Here is a 17,395-nt window from a genome sequence, read left to right as displayed (position 1 = left end):
CATTAATACATAATAATTATATAAATACATTACAAAATCATCATCGTACATAAATACATTACAAAATCATCATCGTAATTAAAAAAATAAATTTAAAAAAGTTAGTTAGGTGTCACACGGATTAGTTTATAGAATGATACTTAAAAACGTAAAAAGCACAAATAAACAAATCAAGAGAAAAAAAAGAAAGAAGAAGACTGTTTTGAATTTGAACTTTTAAAAGAGTTTTGCTTTAAAAAATAAATTCAAAAAGAAAAAAAAAAAAAGAGAGAGAATAAAACATTTAAAAAACAGTGTTTAACCTGTTTGAAAAATATTATGCATAATTTGCAAAAATCCTTTAAATTATGTTCATTCTTTTTGGTTGAAATTTTACTGGCATTCAAATGAAATATTCAGCATAAGAGCTTAGTTTTCACCCCGAATTTATTTTACGCATCAACGAATCTGCATTAGCTAGCAAATATGGAGGAAGAAGAAATCCTTGAAAACAATATCAAATAAATAAAAAAATAAACATTAGTTTTTTTAATTTTTATAAATAAATATATAGTTCTTAGATATTGCTTGACAAAAAAAATTGTTTTGGCTTCTTTTGTAATTCTTTGGTTGTTAGAAGTTTATGATACAAGACCGCTAAAAATGACTCGATATGTCCCTATGTAAGTTAATTTATAGTTAAATAATGTAACTTTTAAACAAACGATTAAACTTTTTGCTTATATATATACGTATATATATATATATATATATATATATATATATATATATATATATACGTATATATATATATATATATATACGTATATATATATATATATATATATATATATATATATATATATATATATATATATATATATATATATATATATATATATATATATATATATATATATATATATATATATATATATATATATATATATATATATATATATATATGATTTTAGTGAAGTGGTAAATGATCTAATTAGTCTTAAAAAAGATGCACAAAAATCTATAAAAGCAAAAGTTGTAAGTTTAACAAGACTCCATAATAGTTATAATAGTTATAATAATAGTCTAAAAAGAATTTAATACTTAAGGATTGTCCAAGTAATAGTTAAACATGAGACTAAAAGTTAAGCAAAAATCAATACTGTTGAGCAAGTGTCAAATAGTTTGGTAGAAATTCATTCTAATTGTTGAACAAGAGTTACATTTATGCTTATTTATATTCATTTTTAGTTCCTCTCCCGGCTTTAATATTTTTGAGTTCATTATTGGTTCTCCTGATCGTTCTGGCAATAGTTTATCTCCTGTTACGAAAAAATCTATTATGCCCTATCAATGGTGGAACAGGGGGGGAAGGTACGTCAACAAATTTCTTTGTTTAAAAAAGGAAATTTAGAATCAAAGTTTCTTATGCTATTACAATTTTAGAATTGAAAGTTTTTTTGTAAATTGTTTTAGAAAACTAAAAAATAACGACGTAAAAAATATATTTATTCTTAGAAGAAGGACAACCTTTATTAGAAGAAACTACGGTTCCGTCAAATCCTTCTGCTACTGTAGAACCTTCTATAGACATGACCGATACAAGTCAAAATCAAGAAGAGACTACTGGAAATGCAGAAAAAGAAGAAAATCCGTTAAAAGATGCAATTAATCAGTATCTTGCAAATCGAAAAACCGTTCGTGCCTTTGAAGATATACTACCACAAACACCGATGACTTCCGCTTTTCCCTCATCAAGTCCTAGACAAACTCCATCATTAACTCCCCGATCTCAAGAAAATAATCAAACTTCAACGGATGCTAGAGAAGTTGAGGAACCGCCTTTGTGCGTAGCAGGAAAAGTTCTTATACAGTTTACATATATGCCTGCCGCTAACAAAGTTAATTTAACTGTTATTAGAGTTCAAGACATGCCTGAAGTTGAACGAGGAGGGTCTGATATGATTGCTATTCATCTGTGCGTTCTTCCAATAAGAAAACAAAGGCAGAGAACCAAACCAATTGCTGTATCAAAAGGCGTATTTAACGAGACATTTTCGTTTATTCATATGACAAAAGACAAAATAGAAACTTGTGGAATCCGTTTAAGAGTCTATGGTACTCAGAGATTCAGCAGACGTCTGATTGGTGAAGTTAAACTTCCATTAGCTCAACTAGATCTAGTTAGTCCTTTATCCGATGAACAAGTTTGGAAATATCTAAGACCTAAAGGATTAGTGGTGAGTCACTTTTTAATTTTTCTTATTTTTTTATTTTTTCCGTTCATTTATTTATTCAAAATAAGTATTATAATAAAAATAAGTATTATAATAAAATAAAAAAATAAAGAAAATAATATAAACAAAAATTACAAATAAAACTTCAACTTTAAGATAAGAACGGAATAAGATTAATACATTTATAATAATTTTCATTCAGTTATAATTATATACTTTACCCATTATGCTATCAGAATAATATGAACACAGGCAAAAAGTCAACAATAAAATTTATTGTATATTTATTTGTATTATTATATATTTATTGTAATATTTAATATTTTAGCCAAGCAGATTTTTAAAACTATGCACAATGTGCATTGTACATATAACTTTCCTATAAATAGTATTATAGACGTTTCTAGATTTACTTTAATGTTTTAAGAAATATTCGAGTATTGTATAAGCTATTTGGTGAAATAATTTTATACATTTAGTTTTATATTTGAAAAACTTGTTGTATCAAGGATCACCAAAATTGAATTTTTGTATCAAATTTTTATCGTGTTATTGACCAAACGAGCATATGGCTACACTAATCGCCGTTAATTTTTAATTTAAGTAGAAACTCCATGCACCTAATTCAAAGACAGAAGTTGAAATGCTGTGTTAATGAGCATTTGGCAGCAATAGCAAACTTCATTTATCTTGAATTATAGTAAAACACCAAGAAAGAATAAAAAATGTGGTTGCGGTGCAACTTGGTGCAACTTTTTAATTCATCATTGTTGTTCATTTTGTTAAATATTGTTAAATTTTTTGTGAAAATGCCTCGAACAAGTTTACAATAGATAGATAGATATTTTTTAGACTCTTCAAATACATGTTCTAAAGGACACGAAGGCCCATACAAAGATGGGCACTAACAGCATGTCTATAAATATATTCAAAAAAATGCACCACTACAAAACCAATAACAAAATTATAAAATTATAAATATTATAAAAAAACAATATTATAAAGAAACAAATAGTTGTTCCTTTTAGAATAAATAGTCAAAGTAAATAAATCAAAGTAAATAAATAAGTCAAAAGAGTTAATCTTATTTTTAAATGATAAAATATTTTTTGCGTTCACAGCATCCAAGATCATATTGTTCCACATGTCAGCAACTCGGAAAGAAAAACTATATTTTCTTAAATCCAAGCGACAAAATTGTTTGCGTATTTTATAAATATGACCCCAGGTGTGGCTATTGTTGTCAATCTCAAAGAACAAAGATTGTTCTGTACAATTAAGTTTATGGAAAATTTTAAAACACGTTACTAAGTCAATTTTAAGGCGCCGAACTTCAAGCGATTCCAAACCAAGCAGCTGTAGTCTATTATGGTAGGACAAATTTCTAAAGTAACCTTAGAAATTTGTCCTACCATAATAGAAAATTTAGTTAGAAATAATATAACATAATTAGAAAATTTTAAATTTCCTAAGAAAATTAGGAATCTTAGTAAGGTTCCTAATTTTCTTAGGAAATTTTTGTTGGACATTTTCAAGCTATTCTAAGTGAAAAACACTAGCAATTTTTAGTTGCCACATATCTGTCCATATTACGAGTCTATTTAGAGCAACTACTAAATCCTGGCTTATCCATGTCACGTTATGAACCATATAACTTTATATCATCTGCATAAAGTTTTATACGACAATCCAGATTATTAGTTATAGCAGTTAAATCATTAACATATAATAGAAACAATGTAGGATGAATTTGTAATACATGTTTTTTTTTATAAGCATAATGCTTATAAGCATATGGAGACTCAGATTTGGAAAAAAAATAAGCAAATTTAAGCATATTCCTGAGCCTCGATAAACCATTTAAATGATTTAAATTTTATTTAATTAAAAATTATAAATATATATATTTCTAAATTTAAACCAACTAAAACAACAAAAATCAAAGTTTATGTTTTGCAATGCAACGACTTTATGAAGTAATAAAGCCATTGTGTTGCAAAACCTAAACCTCAATACTTGAACAGAAAAACATAAAGTTTAAGAGTCGCTCTGAGGTGTTTTATTTCTTTCTCTTTTTTTCTTCTCTCTCGCTTTTAATGTGTAGCTTATTTAATAACATATTCAAAATGTTTATTTTATTTCTTGCAATCCTTTAAATCTTATTTTCAGATACTGTTAAAAATAGTTATAATAATGTCAAAAAGAATAAAGAGAAAGCAGCCTACATTGGCAGCGTTTGGTTTCATAAAAATTTAAATTATACTTTGATAGTTACAAAGTGCCTCCACCATTCATCATTGATCCTGGCAGTGATCAACCCATAGGAAATCAGGGTGATATTCAACCGGTGGAGGCAGATGATGCTATAAATGAAGATGCCAACAAAATTCTTCCAGATGACACCTTTATTGGTCAGGGCGAGAAGGAATGCGAAGTTCATATCTTTGATTTCATTGATAACATTTGTATATAGTATATATGTTTTATTTTTTATCATTATACTACAATATTAATTCAGCTACATTAAAACCAAAGAAAATACAGAGCAAAGTTTTCTTATACCTTTAGTAACGCGCACACTTTTAGAAAGTATAGAAATAAGCATATTTTATTAGAAATATGCTTAAACATATTTTTGAGCCTCTTTTAATTTTTTGCTTAGGCATACCCGAGCCTGTTTCAAAAATCTCATATGCTTATAAAAAAAAAAACATGTAACTTGATATTCTTGTGTCAAAAAATCTTAGATTTATGCAAAATTTATTATAACTGTTGTATATAAAATTAGTGAAAGGTAAAGATCAGGTCGAGTCTTGTTTTCATTTTTTTCATTTTACTTTACACAACCTACACTTTATTAAAAACTGTAGTAAAACACACAAAAATAAAATATTTGACAAAAGCTTTCACAAAAAGGAACAAAAAATTTTAACCATTTTATTTCCTAATACTATAGATTTTTCTGGTTAGATTTTTTAAAAATATCTGAGGTCCCCTTTTTAATGCTGCATAAATTTTCAAAGTTTTTTTTAAAGCTTCTTGTTAATAAGATAAACAACAATGGCTACTCCAGAATTCTGTTATTTCATTATCATTTCCTACTCCAGAAATTCTGTTATTTCTTTGTCATAAAAGTAAGAGCAGTTAATTTTGAAATTACCCGATTTAATATAAGAATTTTGATTTTTATCTGAATCAGTGACTAAGTCATTTGTTGTACATTAAGCTTGGTTTTGTAGTTTGTGCAATCTTAACATATTCAACTCATCTGCCATCTTAAAGCTAGAAACTTTATTTTTGAAAGTTATATTTATTATGTTTTGAGTGAGAGAAACTTTTATCATCTTTTTTATAAAAAAAAAAATCATATTATTGAACCCGTTGTCATCAAAAATAAAGAGTATTAAACAGTTAAAATTGATTCAAAAAGGAACCAATATTCATGGTTCATCAGTTCTGATTGTTGTTTACATAAATCAAGAGAGTTCAAAAATGTAAAAAATTTTGTGGCCACTTTTTCAGTTTTTTGATCAAATGATGTTTGTGTTTCAAATTATTCCAACTATTTTTTATTTGCAACTTGAATTAGTTTGAATAAGCCATTTGCTCAAAAATCTCAATTTTCTTTGACAAAGAAGTGATCAGCAGCATTGCGTATCAACCAAACAGCAGCATTGCGTATTCAACCAAAACCACGCGGAAAACTTTGAAAAAATTAATTACATAAAATTTGGTAAAGGTGAGACAAATTCCGATTGCGCGCTAAAACTTTGAAAAAACATTCCTTGTTTATTCTTTTTTATATATAAATTACAAAATGTAAGTGTTCGGAAGTTTCTGGAAAAACATTTGGTTGAAAATAAATTGCATTTATATCATAGTTGGACCTGCTCTTGCAGCCAACCTCCAACCATTATCACATCGTTGTAATGTTGCTTCTCTTTTTCTTTTCTACAAATACTGTTATGGACACTGCTCTAAAGAGCAAGCGTCTCTTGTGCCATCTACCAGAATTCATTCTCGTATTACTCGTCATTTAATTAGGTCTCACCTTTTTTCTGTAACTGTTCCTAAGTGCTCCAAAAACTCTTATTCGTCGAGTTTTTTTCCTCGAACATCAGTTCTTTGGAATTCGCTTCCTTCATCTAGCTTTCCTGATTCATATAACTTGCAATCCTTTAAGTCGTCAGTCAATCGTTATCTTGCTTTACAACCTTCATCTTTTCTCTTCCAGTAACTTCCAACTCTAATTAGTGGTTGCTTGCAGCCTTGTGCCTTGTAGGAAGCAAAGATGTTTAAAAAAAAACAAAAAAAAACTCAAAACAAACTTTAGGATTTAATATTGCTTGTTTTTAGATATTTGATTGATATTAGATAATTGACAAACTGTGACGTTTTAAATATTTTTTTAAACAATTTAAATTGAGTCAGTCCAATGGCAACACTTCTTTTAATTCATTTTCATATTCATTTAATTCTTTTAATATATAGTTAATATAATTCATTAGTTAATATATAATTTATAGTTATTATAGTTATATTAGAGTTAATATATAATTCAAAAAGTTAAAAAATTGAAAATATGACTGCAAAAAAGTAGAATAATTGTTATGTAATTATAGGGCAATCCTAAAATAAAAAAATTGAATAAGAAATTAAAACTGTTTCTAATAAAAATTATGTTTTTGATATGTGCACAATAACAAAATCGATAAAAACTCCAAGCAACAATTTTCTTTTTAAAATTTGTATAAATTAATTTGTAAGGTCTGCATAAATTACATTACATTACAGCTATATTTGACAATTATATATTATCATATAATCAAATGTAGCATGAAACTAAAAAAACAAATTATAAAAACTACTTTCATTAAAAAAAATAAATGCGTTAATGTGATCCGCATGTGGCTATAATACTTATACCACTTAAAGTCACACAAAATGCGAATGCAAAACTATATTCACGCATAAAATGTTAAGTAATAAATTCATAAAATATGTGATTCATAAAAACTTTTTTTGTTGGGAACAGACTTTAATTTAACTTAGCAGAGTAATTTAAAACTTTAGTTCAAATTAAAATATTTTTAAAATATTTATTAATTATACAAGTTTAATAGAAAACATTTTAGTTTTTTTATTAGGGAATCTAAAATGATAGTGAAATAAATAAGATAAAAAACCAGTCTTAAATGTTTTACTATATAAAACCTTTTTAAACATTTATTCAGGCTTACTGTCTGGGGATTGATGAAGAAGATGAACCCGACCTTGACGACTGGTGAAACTGATGAACCGTACAAGACATTGAAATTTTCCACAAAAATAAACAAGGACGAGACAAACAAAATTAACAGAAAATTTTTTTTTTCTAAACTTTTGGTTAAATGTGGTATTTTATTTATTTTAAATATTGTGTAACCAGTTTGGCTATTGTATATTAAAATTAATTATTTAATATTTTGTAACTAAACTGTTCTTTGTCTCAAGACAATGTAAATATACTCTTTGGTACCCCCTCAAAATCAAGACCGCGAACGTGTCAATTACAATTTTGTTTGCTTTTTTAGATAAAGTTTTTGAAAAGAAAAAAATGCTAAAAACTAAGACTAAGAAGTTATATTTTTTTTATTTTTTAATTGTAAATATAAATATATTGTATTTTTAATATTATATTTATCTATAAAACCTCTTTGTAAATTTGTTAAAGCTTTTAAAATAAAAGACATTTTTAACTCGCTTTTTCTTTTGTAAAGAAAAATCAGAGGTAAAATAAGCACAGATACGAAATAGTAAAATCTTGAAAACAATGCGTTCATTAACACCTACTGGTGGTTTTATTGGTAAAATCTTGAAACCAATACGTTCATCAACACGAATTGGTGCTTTTAATGGTAAAATCCTGAAAATAATAAGGTCATCAACACCCACTGGTAACGTACAAAGCACAAATATCGTGAAAATATATATATAACTTTAAAAAACATTTTGATATTGCATTTAGTTTTACTTATTTTAAAATATTTTCGACCAAACATAAATAAATTACATACTGATAGAGATTACATTCTTACAGAATCTTTCAACAATACTTAAATTTCAAAATAAATATAATAATCAAAACAATTTAGAAAAAATAAGACCACTAACTTGTCAACTTTTTTTTGTTGTTGTTGTTGACATTTTTGTTGTTTAACTTTTTGTTATAGTTGTTTAACTTTTTAATTTTGAGATTGTTAAATAACAATCTCAAACAATTAAACAACAAAATCAAATTTGTTCTCAAAAAAATTTTGTTGTAACTTTGGTTTTGTATTACTTTGGATATTATAAATTCGAGTTTATTTTTACATTAAACTTTTGTAAACATATCACATGCATAATTTTCAGTTAATAGAATAGTATATTCAGTTATAAATAGTATAAAAATAAAAAGTAGGTTATTGAGTTAAAGTTGTTTAATAGAATTTTAATAGATTTTATTAAAAAACCCTGATTTTTAAGTAACAATTACTTTATCATAATGTTTGCTATTAGCAGAGCTTTAAACTGTGATTTTAATATTAAAAAAAAAAATGATTTTGCTAAACTTTGTTCTCTTAAGCTTTTTTTGTTTTCTTTTCTGTTTATAGAACTAATTCCAATATATAAATTCAGTAAGTTACATTGGATTTATACACAAATAAAAATTCGATTTTTTCATAAAAAAAACGGTGTTAAACGGTTACCCGGTTACCAGGTTTTACAATTTAAAAAAACCAAAAACCGGTTTTTTGAAATTTTTCGGTTTTTGCCAAGCCTATTTCCGACTAATATAATTATATAAATAATTCAAGAGATTTGTGATAACCTTTTCAAAACAAGTGACACAATCATATCCCTGAGAAGAAGTTCCTTTTTGTCGCTACTTTAGGATATTTAGTTTTCGGACACAAGTATTTTTCATACTTCCATTTTCTAATTCGCCTTTTTTTTCTCCTTTTTATTCTTGCATTTTTTGTTATTAATTTGCATCGTGTAAGTTTTTAGTTTTTAACGATAAAATAATCAAATTTTATATTAGTTTATTTTATGTTTAACTTTCGTTTGAAGTCTATATTTTTAACTGTACTTTAACGATGATTTATTTTAGACTACAATTTGTGAATATGTTTGATGAAGTTATTGTTCATCAAAAATATTTACAACATTTGTTCGTATTTTCTTTGTTTGTATAACTAATTGCGCTTCATCAATCTTTTTCCATAAACACTTCAAATTTTTCTATGGGCTTTCGTTTCTCAGTCTAGTTCGAGCAACGAAGGTTTTCTGCACCACAAATAAAAAAGTTGTTCTTCGTTCACCACATTGTTACCACAAGAACACGAACGTGTCAATAACAAATTGTTTTGTTTTTAACCTAAAGTTGTTGTTAAGAAAATAAAAAATGCTAAATCCTAAAACTGTAAAACTTTATTATTTTTTAAATTGATAATATAAAAATATCGTTTCTAAACATATTTATTTAAAAAACCTTTTTATAAATTTAATAAAGCTACAAATAAAATCCATTTTTTAACTCAATTTTTTGTAACAAGCAGGTTTTTGGTGTTTAAAATACGTAATTATCAGATACGCCACAATTTTAACTTTTAGATTTTTTTATTGCAGTGATTAGAGCCTGGGATCAAATCAACCCAAAGCTTGTGCCCTTCCTCCGCTTTCACTTTTCCCAAACTTAAAGGTGTGAGCAATAATTTACTGAGTTTTATACTATTTTTATACTATTCTAAATATATATTCGTTGATTGAAATCAAATTTCATTTTATAACATTTTAATATGGTTAGGACCATAAAGTTTACAACCTCTTATTTTAGAAAAGTAGAAATTTTACACAGACATTCCACGCGAATATTTTCAGATAAATTATGAAATAATGAATAATAGTTATTCTCTTAATAACTAAAACAGGAGCGCAAGTTTTTTTTTCTCAAGCTCCAATCACCAATGTAGTTTTTTGAAGCTTCATGCCTAAATGTTATATACCTGAATCACTAAGAAAGGTTTTTACGATCTTTGTGATAATATAAAACATTGTTTGGATAATTAAGTAAAAATTTATTTTACAAAAATTAAGTTTTATTTATTATATTTTACTGACAATACTTACTTCTATAGAAACTTTGAACAAACCTTTATACAAACTTTTAAAACTATACAAGCGCTTTAAAATTACACTATAAAAATCTACTTAGGGTTCGTCCATAAATTACGTCACGCAATTTTTGACCGTTTTTGAACTCTCCCCACCCCCACCCCTCCCTCTTCACAAAACAGTAACACTTTAGAAGCAAGTTTTGTATGAGTCATCACAAAATTACCAACCTTTCCCCCCACCCCTTCTAAAGGGTGACGTAATATATGGACGACCACTAATCTACTTTGTACTATGAAAATCTACTTATCTACTTAACACTATGAAAATCTACGTATCTACTTTGCGGAGATCTTTAAACTGGGGCTATAAAGTTTGATTTAATTTTTCTATTCTGTTCTAATTTCTATTCTAAATTGCGCTACAAAACATTTTTATTTAATTTTTCACTTATTAAAAAAATTCTTTCATTAGATAATATATTGTGGTGTTATTAAAAAGATAAAACTCATAAACGTATCTTTATTTACCTTGTTTGAATTTTTGGTGTTATTTTATATATTTATCTAAATTTACATAAAATTTATATTTATTTTAAATGTGCTTTATTGTTTTAGATGTATATTAAGTACTGAGAAAGTTTTTTTAGTTTTTTTTTAGTTAAATGTTTTTTTTTTTTTTTGTAATTCACCTCCCCAAGGCCAAAAGGACCACTACAGATGAGGAGGCTACTTGTGGTTTTAACCCTCTCCCAACTCTATAACTCCGAAACACGAGCCTTGACGAACATGGCCGCTGCGCGGAGAAACAAGTTGAGCGCGGTACTACCAGGGACGTGGTGGGAATCGAACTCCGAACCTCTCGCTTGTGAAGCGAGCGCTCTACCACTACAACACTACCGCATATTACCGCATATTATTTACCGCATACACCGTTTATTTGATAAGCAGTCGTTGAAACTTTATAAAAGTTTATTGTATTTTATTACTTTTTTAATATTATATATTTTTTGTTGAAAGCTTGTCAACACTTATTAAGGTTCTGACAACAAGGTATTTGTAATCTTATTCCAGATGACATGTTTGTATTGTTAGTTTTTGTGAAAATTCCTTAAAATTTATTATTATTTTTATTATTATTACAAAAAGAATAATTGATTATATAAAACTATTGCAAAAATATTGTTATATATAAAACTTTTATTTTTGTTTTATAATGAAAGTCTCTATAATATGTTTATTATAGTTAAAAGAAAAGTTACATAAAAGCTAGACAAAAATAGCCTTAAAAAGTTTGAACATTGTGTCTGTTAAAATATTTATTGAAATATTTTACTTCCATTGATTTTTGCATTCTAACTTATTTAAGGGTTCAGACTACTTGCAATGTTTAAATATAGCTTCTGTTTTTTATTTGAGTGCTTATGAGCTGCAAACTTTTTAATGAACGCATACGTTCTCTTCCCCTTCCCCGTCCTCGTCCCCTTCTTTTCTAATTCAGATAATAATACAAACTTTATTTGAAATAAAATACAAACAATAAAAAACATCATTACACAGTCATATCTGGTAACGCAAATAAGGAAATAGGTAGAGAAGCTCATTAGTTAACATCTCAGTTTATTTGCATATATGCTATTTTTATAGCCGTTTTCATTATCGTTTTTTCCTTTTTTATGATCTACGCAAGCATTTTCATGTACTTGCAAGTTTAAAAAACAAAAATAAATTTTCATAGACAGAAGATGAATTCACGGAACCTATCAAGAAAATTGAGAGTTCGGAGAGTGTTTTAACTTATGAAGAACCGATAAACATGCCTGAACTAATGGTAAATTTACATTACAAAGATTTAACGGGAAGGCTGTATGTGGAAATTATCAAGGGAGCAAACTTTAAAACAAGTACCATGGTTGTTAATCCATGTTAGTCGTTTGTGTAATATTTTTGTATTTAATGCTTAAATATTTTAATTAAAATAATTTATAATAATGTTTATTAGTAATATTATTATAATAAGTTTACATAAATTTTAAACTTTCTTTTTTATTTTTGTTTATCTTCTTTTCTTATTACTTTTTTTGTTAATTATATTCTTTGTTTGTTAGTATACTATAGATGTAACATAAATAACCTGTGCTTATGTAAGCAATTTTTTTTTTTTTTTAGAAAAAATCTTGTTTGTTAGTTATTTTCTTTGCCATTTATTCTTTTTATTAGTAAACTTTTGGTAATATTATTGTTTGTTATATTGTTATGTTTAACAAACTTTTTAGCTGTCTTTATAAAAGTTAAATGTGTTGCTGGTGACGGAAAGCAGATTGGAAAGAGTAAAACAATAATACATCCTCCAGCAAGTGATCCTGAATTTAACGAAACATTTGTGTACCCAATGTCAACGATAGATTTAAAAGAAGCAACTATGATGTTTACTGTTTTAGATGCAAGAAAAAAGAAAAGAGGTGAAATTATTGGGTGGTTTGCTTTTGGAAAAAATACCTCGGGAACAAACGAGTCTCTGCACTGGAATGAAATGGTTAAAAATCCTGATAGCGATGCTTGTCGTTGGCAAATGTTACTAATGCCTTAGCATCCTTTTTGTAACCTGGCTAAAATATCGGGTTTCTCAATTTTTCAAAACGACAAAAGGTAATATTTTTTTAAATAAAGCAGAATTTCTAAAATTACTTAATTTCTTTCATTTTTTATTAACTTTAATTTCTATTATTTGCCTAGTTTTAATATATTTAACAACAAATTTTTGTCAAATAATTTTTATCAAATTTTTATATTTAACTAAAAATTTTTATTGCCTAATTTCAATATATTTATCAATAAATTTTTATGTCATTGAACAAAAATTGTGCAAAAAGTTTCTTCTGTTTTTAGAACAATACTGGAGTTCATCTTTGTTAAATTCCTTGTCAATTCGTTTTGGCAACCCTGCTTTGCGATTCTATTATTTCAAAAAAAATTCAACGTGATAACATTTCTTATAAACAATTAACAATTTGTAAATATAATTTGATACATTTTTTTACTTTTATATAATTTTGCTTGTATCATTTATCATTTTTTTAATTTTGTATTACGACTTATTTCTGTCTTGTATTATATTTTCATCAATGCTTTTTGTTATAATTATCATCAAATAAATTCATTTTTGATAATTAAAAGCTGTTTGCTCAATTTTTCGTTCCTTTGATGATCATTTACTCTTTATAGACTTTTATTGAATTTCCAAAACAACTAATTTAAAACTTAAATACAGATGGGATATTTTGAAACACTATACAGGCTCAGAATAGGCAGAGATATACACAACCTGATATCTAGACGATAATTCGTCTGACATTTTTCACGTGAACTTCGGGAAGTCAGACGAGAAAACTTTGGTTATTTAAAAAAATTAATAATGGTGAAAAATATTTACGCTTAGCAGGTTTAAGGACGGGGGTAATAACCTTTTAAAAAACCAATTATCAACTATTTTCAACAAATTATCAACAATTTTATCAAATTTAAGATACGTCAAATATATCTTGTTAACCCGTATTTTTAACTTTCCAACTGAAAAAAGACTATTATTAAAGTTTTTTCTGATTTAAGATTTTTTTCTGATTTAAGATTTTTCTGATTAAAGAATTTTCTGATTTTTCTGACATTATTAAAGTTTTTTCTGATTGCAGATTTATAAAAATAATAATAAATTCATTTTTTTTTCTTACTCATAAGTAGTGGCCAAATTAAGTCGGATTAACTTCAAATTTAATTTATTCAATTCAAACATTTTGTTTTGCTTTTTATATACTCATAAGTTTCGGTAAACTCTTTTATTGCAGCATGGTATCCAATTTTAAATAAATGGATGATAAGTTGTTTGATTTTCAATGCAATGATCATGATGTTTTATTGCTTAAAAAAAACAAAAACATTATACCATTAACAAAAAAAAGGTCACAACCTTCTAAGGTTTTCTTACCTCCTTCGTTAAACGTGTGGATTTTATATCTTCATGATATCACACAAAAGTATTCATCCTATGATGATGATTCTATGAAAATTAATCTATGGGATAATAAGGGAAAAATAACAGAGGCTGACCTAAATATAGAAAAAATCATAAATGAAAAGCTAACTTATTTAAATAACTATCATTGTATTTGTAAAACATGCAAAAATAACAAATAATATTCTTTTTACATACTAATATTCTTTTTACATACAAATGTAAAAAGAATATTAGCAAAAATACAAAAAAATATAAATGCCATATCAAGAGGTCATGAAATTCTTAAAGAAAACTCACAAAGAATATTGATATCTATACCAAAAGATCAAAGAATATTTTTGAACAAACAAATTAAAGCTTGATCTTTGTATTATTATATTTTACATCATTAAAATCATCATCTGTTTTGGAATGAAATTGACCATATGGTCTATCAAGATAGCTTTTATATTTTTCTCCTAGTTCTTTGTGAAAATACCAATAAATTGATCTCACATTAGTCATAGTTGTAGAAAAGACTAAAGTTCTTTTAGCTGAATAAGTACTCAAAAGAATATGTTGAACAACTGGGTAGAAAAATTTTCTGGATTTCTAGAGTCAATATGTATTAGGCTGTATTTAATATTTCTTCTTTCTGGTGTAGATGATATAATAGCCAAATTATGCATACAAAGATTATCAATAATAAATTCAGCAGTACTTTTAGCTGCAGGTGCTGTCGATGCCAATACTGGAATTCTTTTAGGGGCAAGTGATAGCAACTCGAGAGTCTATTATAATGAGACCGAAATGCATCTGATTGTGTACTTGAACATCCCCTTTAACAATCACAGACAAATAAGGTATAAATAAAATCATGTAAATCACAAGATTTTACTTACATAATGCTATAGGTAATGCATTTATCTTTTCTTTCAATGAGTAAAATTTTTTTAATTTTAATTTAATTTAATGTATTACAAGAAGGTCTGACATTAAAGTTGTAAATATCAATGTTTACTTTACGTAGAAAATTTATCTATAACAAAATCACTTATCACTTTTTCGCACAATGACTTTCATCAATTGCAACTGCAACAAGTTTCTGATTAAAGGCAGAGTCACTGACAATTGAACTATAAGTTGTTAGAATGGCTTCAGGTGAACAAAATATAACATTTGCTTCATTATAATTTATCTAAAAAAAATAGTATATTTTTAAACAATAAACAACACTCCACAATTCCAAAAAAAAATTTACTTGAAGCATGTCTTAATTCAATATCAGAATAATATAATATTTTATAATAAATGCTTAACACATTTAGAATTAATGAAATATAATAATGCATTTCTAATCTTTAATGTAATTTCAATCTAAATGCATTAGCATTAAAACTTTCTCAATAAATGATTAATTATTTGCATTCACTAAAAAATATTTTACATGTTTTCTACAGAAAAATGAAATCAAAATTCCAAAATTTATGAACAATAATTCAGAAAAAAAAAAATTCTCAGAGTAATTACCAAGCAAAAACTAGACCTTCTCTAGAGAAATGAAAAACTTTATTTTGTAACTAAAATAATGTATAATAATGATAATTATTACCTCTGTTTGATAATCTTCAATATTTTTTCTTTGTTGATTATGCTTTAAAGAAGCTACTTTGAATCCCATTTTACTAAGTGTGTATATGTAACCTTAAATTATCTATTCCAAATCATTCTTCGGTTAAGTACGGCCATAAATCAATCACAAACCAATGCATAAAATCTTGGAATAAATTACCTCTTCACCTTAAATCACTTAACTCTATGCTCTAGAGATGCTGTTTGTAAAATGTTGGAATTACTGCGGGTCATTATTATTGCTTTTGTATTGTTATATGTGATATAAATATTATTATAACATTATTCTATATGTGTGTGTATGTATATGCGCGTGTATATGTGTGTGTACATATGTATGTAGGTGTCTATTTGTATATATGTATGGGAGTGCGTGTGTATATGTATGTATGTATATATGTGTGTATGTGTATGTATTTATGTATGTGTATATATGTATACATATGTACAGGGATGCTTTACCAAAATTTATCAACCGGTTCGCAGTGATATTTTCTTACAAATTTTTTTATTTTTTTAATATTAATATTTCCATCAAATTATTATGGTTGTCAGAGTGGCAGACTAAGTCAAGAATATTTAACTATCGTTCATATTCTTTGCAACAATAATGTAATAGGATAATAGAGAATAAAAAAATAATTCAACGAGGTAAAAATCACTTTTATTTTATTCATTCATTTCAAGAGATACAAAATTTACATCAAAAGAAACTGAACATAACAAAAAATTGTGAAATTTCATATATTAGTAAATATTATTGTTATAAAGTAATTATATTATTTAAAATATTTCCAAATAGCTAATTGATTTTCAGTACTTTCTACTATTCGTTTGGTTTAGATTTTTTAACCCTTGTATCATCTGCCGAGTTATGGTTTCTCAACCAAGTTTTTACATAGGGAACTGCGTTCCAATTTTCCAATGGACGACCAACTAAGTTTAATATCATCAAATTTGATACTGTCTGCACTGTTAACCGGCTCTTATATCAGTAATTATGATGTTCATCAATGAAAATCCTCGTTCTGCTTCAGCACTGTTAACGACAACCGTATTAACCATATTTTTCGCTTTTTGAATGTTTTCTGCAATTTTACTAATTTGTTGATGGCCATTGTTTATTACATTTTCTACATAATCACGGAAATCATTCTTATCAATATCAAAATTAAAAATTTTTCGAAATTTATCAATATTATTTTCGGCCTCTATCCACGGAACTACAATATCTTCAATTTTCCATGTGCTTGGCTCTAGCAAATTGGCTAGTTCATAAATAATGCTATTATCAATATTTTTTTTGTTACCATTTGATCCGAGATGAGAACAATCCATCAATCTTAATTTCATATTTTTTATGATGCTGTCAATAAGGGAATCTCTGGGAAGATTTCCATAAATTCTGTTTTCGACGA

General features: G+C 26.4%; 1 protein-coding gene across 1 annotated transcript; it reads left to right on the top strand.

Moving 5' to 3' along the window:
• The first annotated feature begins 445 nt into the window (after nt 1–445).
• LOC100211993 (synaptotagmin-14) lies at nt 446–13,530 on the top strand. The gene is made up of 6 exons (XM_065806143.1): nt 446–662; nt 1,231–1,353; nt 1,498–2,219; nt 12,093–12,279; nt 12,631–13,003; nt 13,244–13,530. The coding sequence occupies exons 1-5, from the start codon at nt 653–655 to the stop codon at nt 12,942–12,944; spliced, it is 1,356 nt and encodes a 451-aa protein (XP_065662215.1). The 5' UTR covers nt 446–652; the 3' UTR covers nt 12,945–13,003; nt 13,244–13,530.
• The last annotated feature ends 3,865 nt before the right edge of the window (nt 13,531–17,395 follow it).

The sequence above is a fragment of the Hydra vulgaris genome, chromosome 09 (genome assembly GCF_038396675.1).
Source record: "Hydra vulgaris chromosome 09, alternate assembly HydraT2T_AEP".
NCBI classification, from domain to species: Eukaryota; Metazoa; Cnidaria; class Hydrozoa; order Anthoathecata; family Hydridae; genus Hydra; species Hydra vulgaris.
This window is presented reverse-complemented; position numbering and strand designations above follow the sequence as displayed.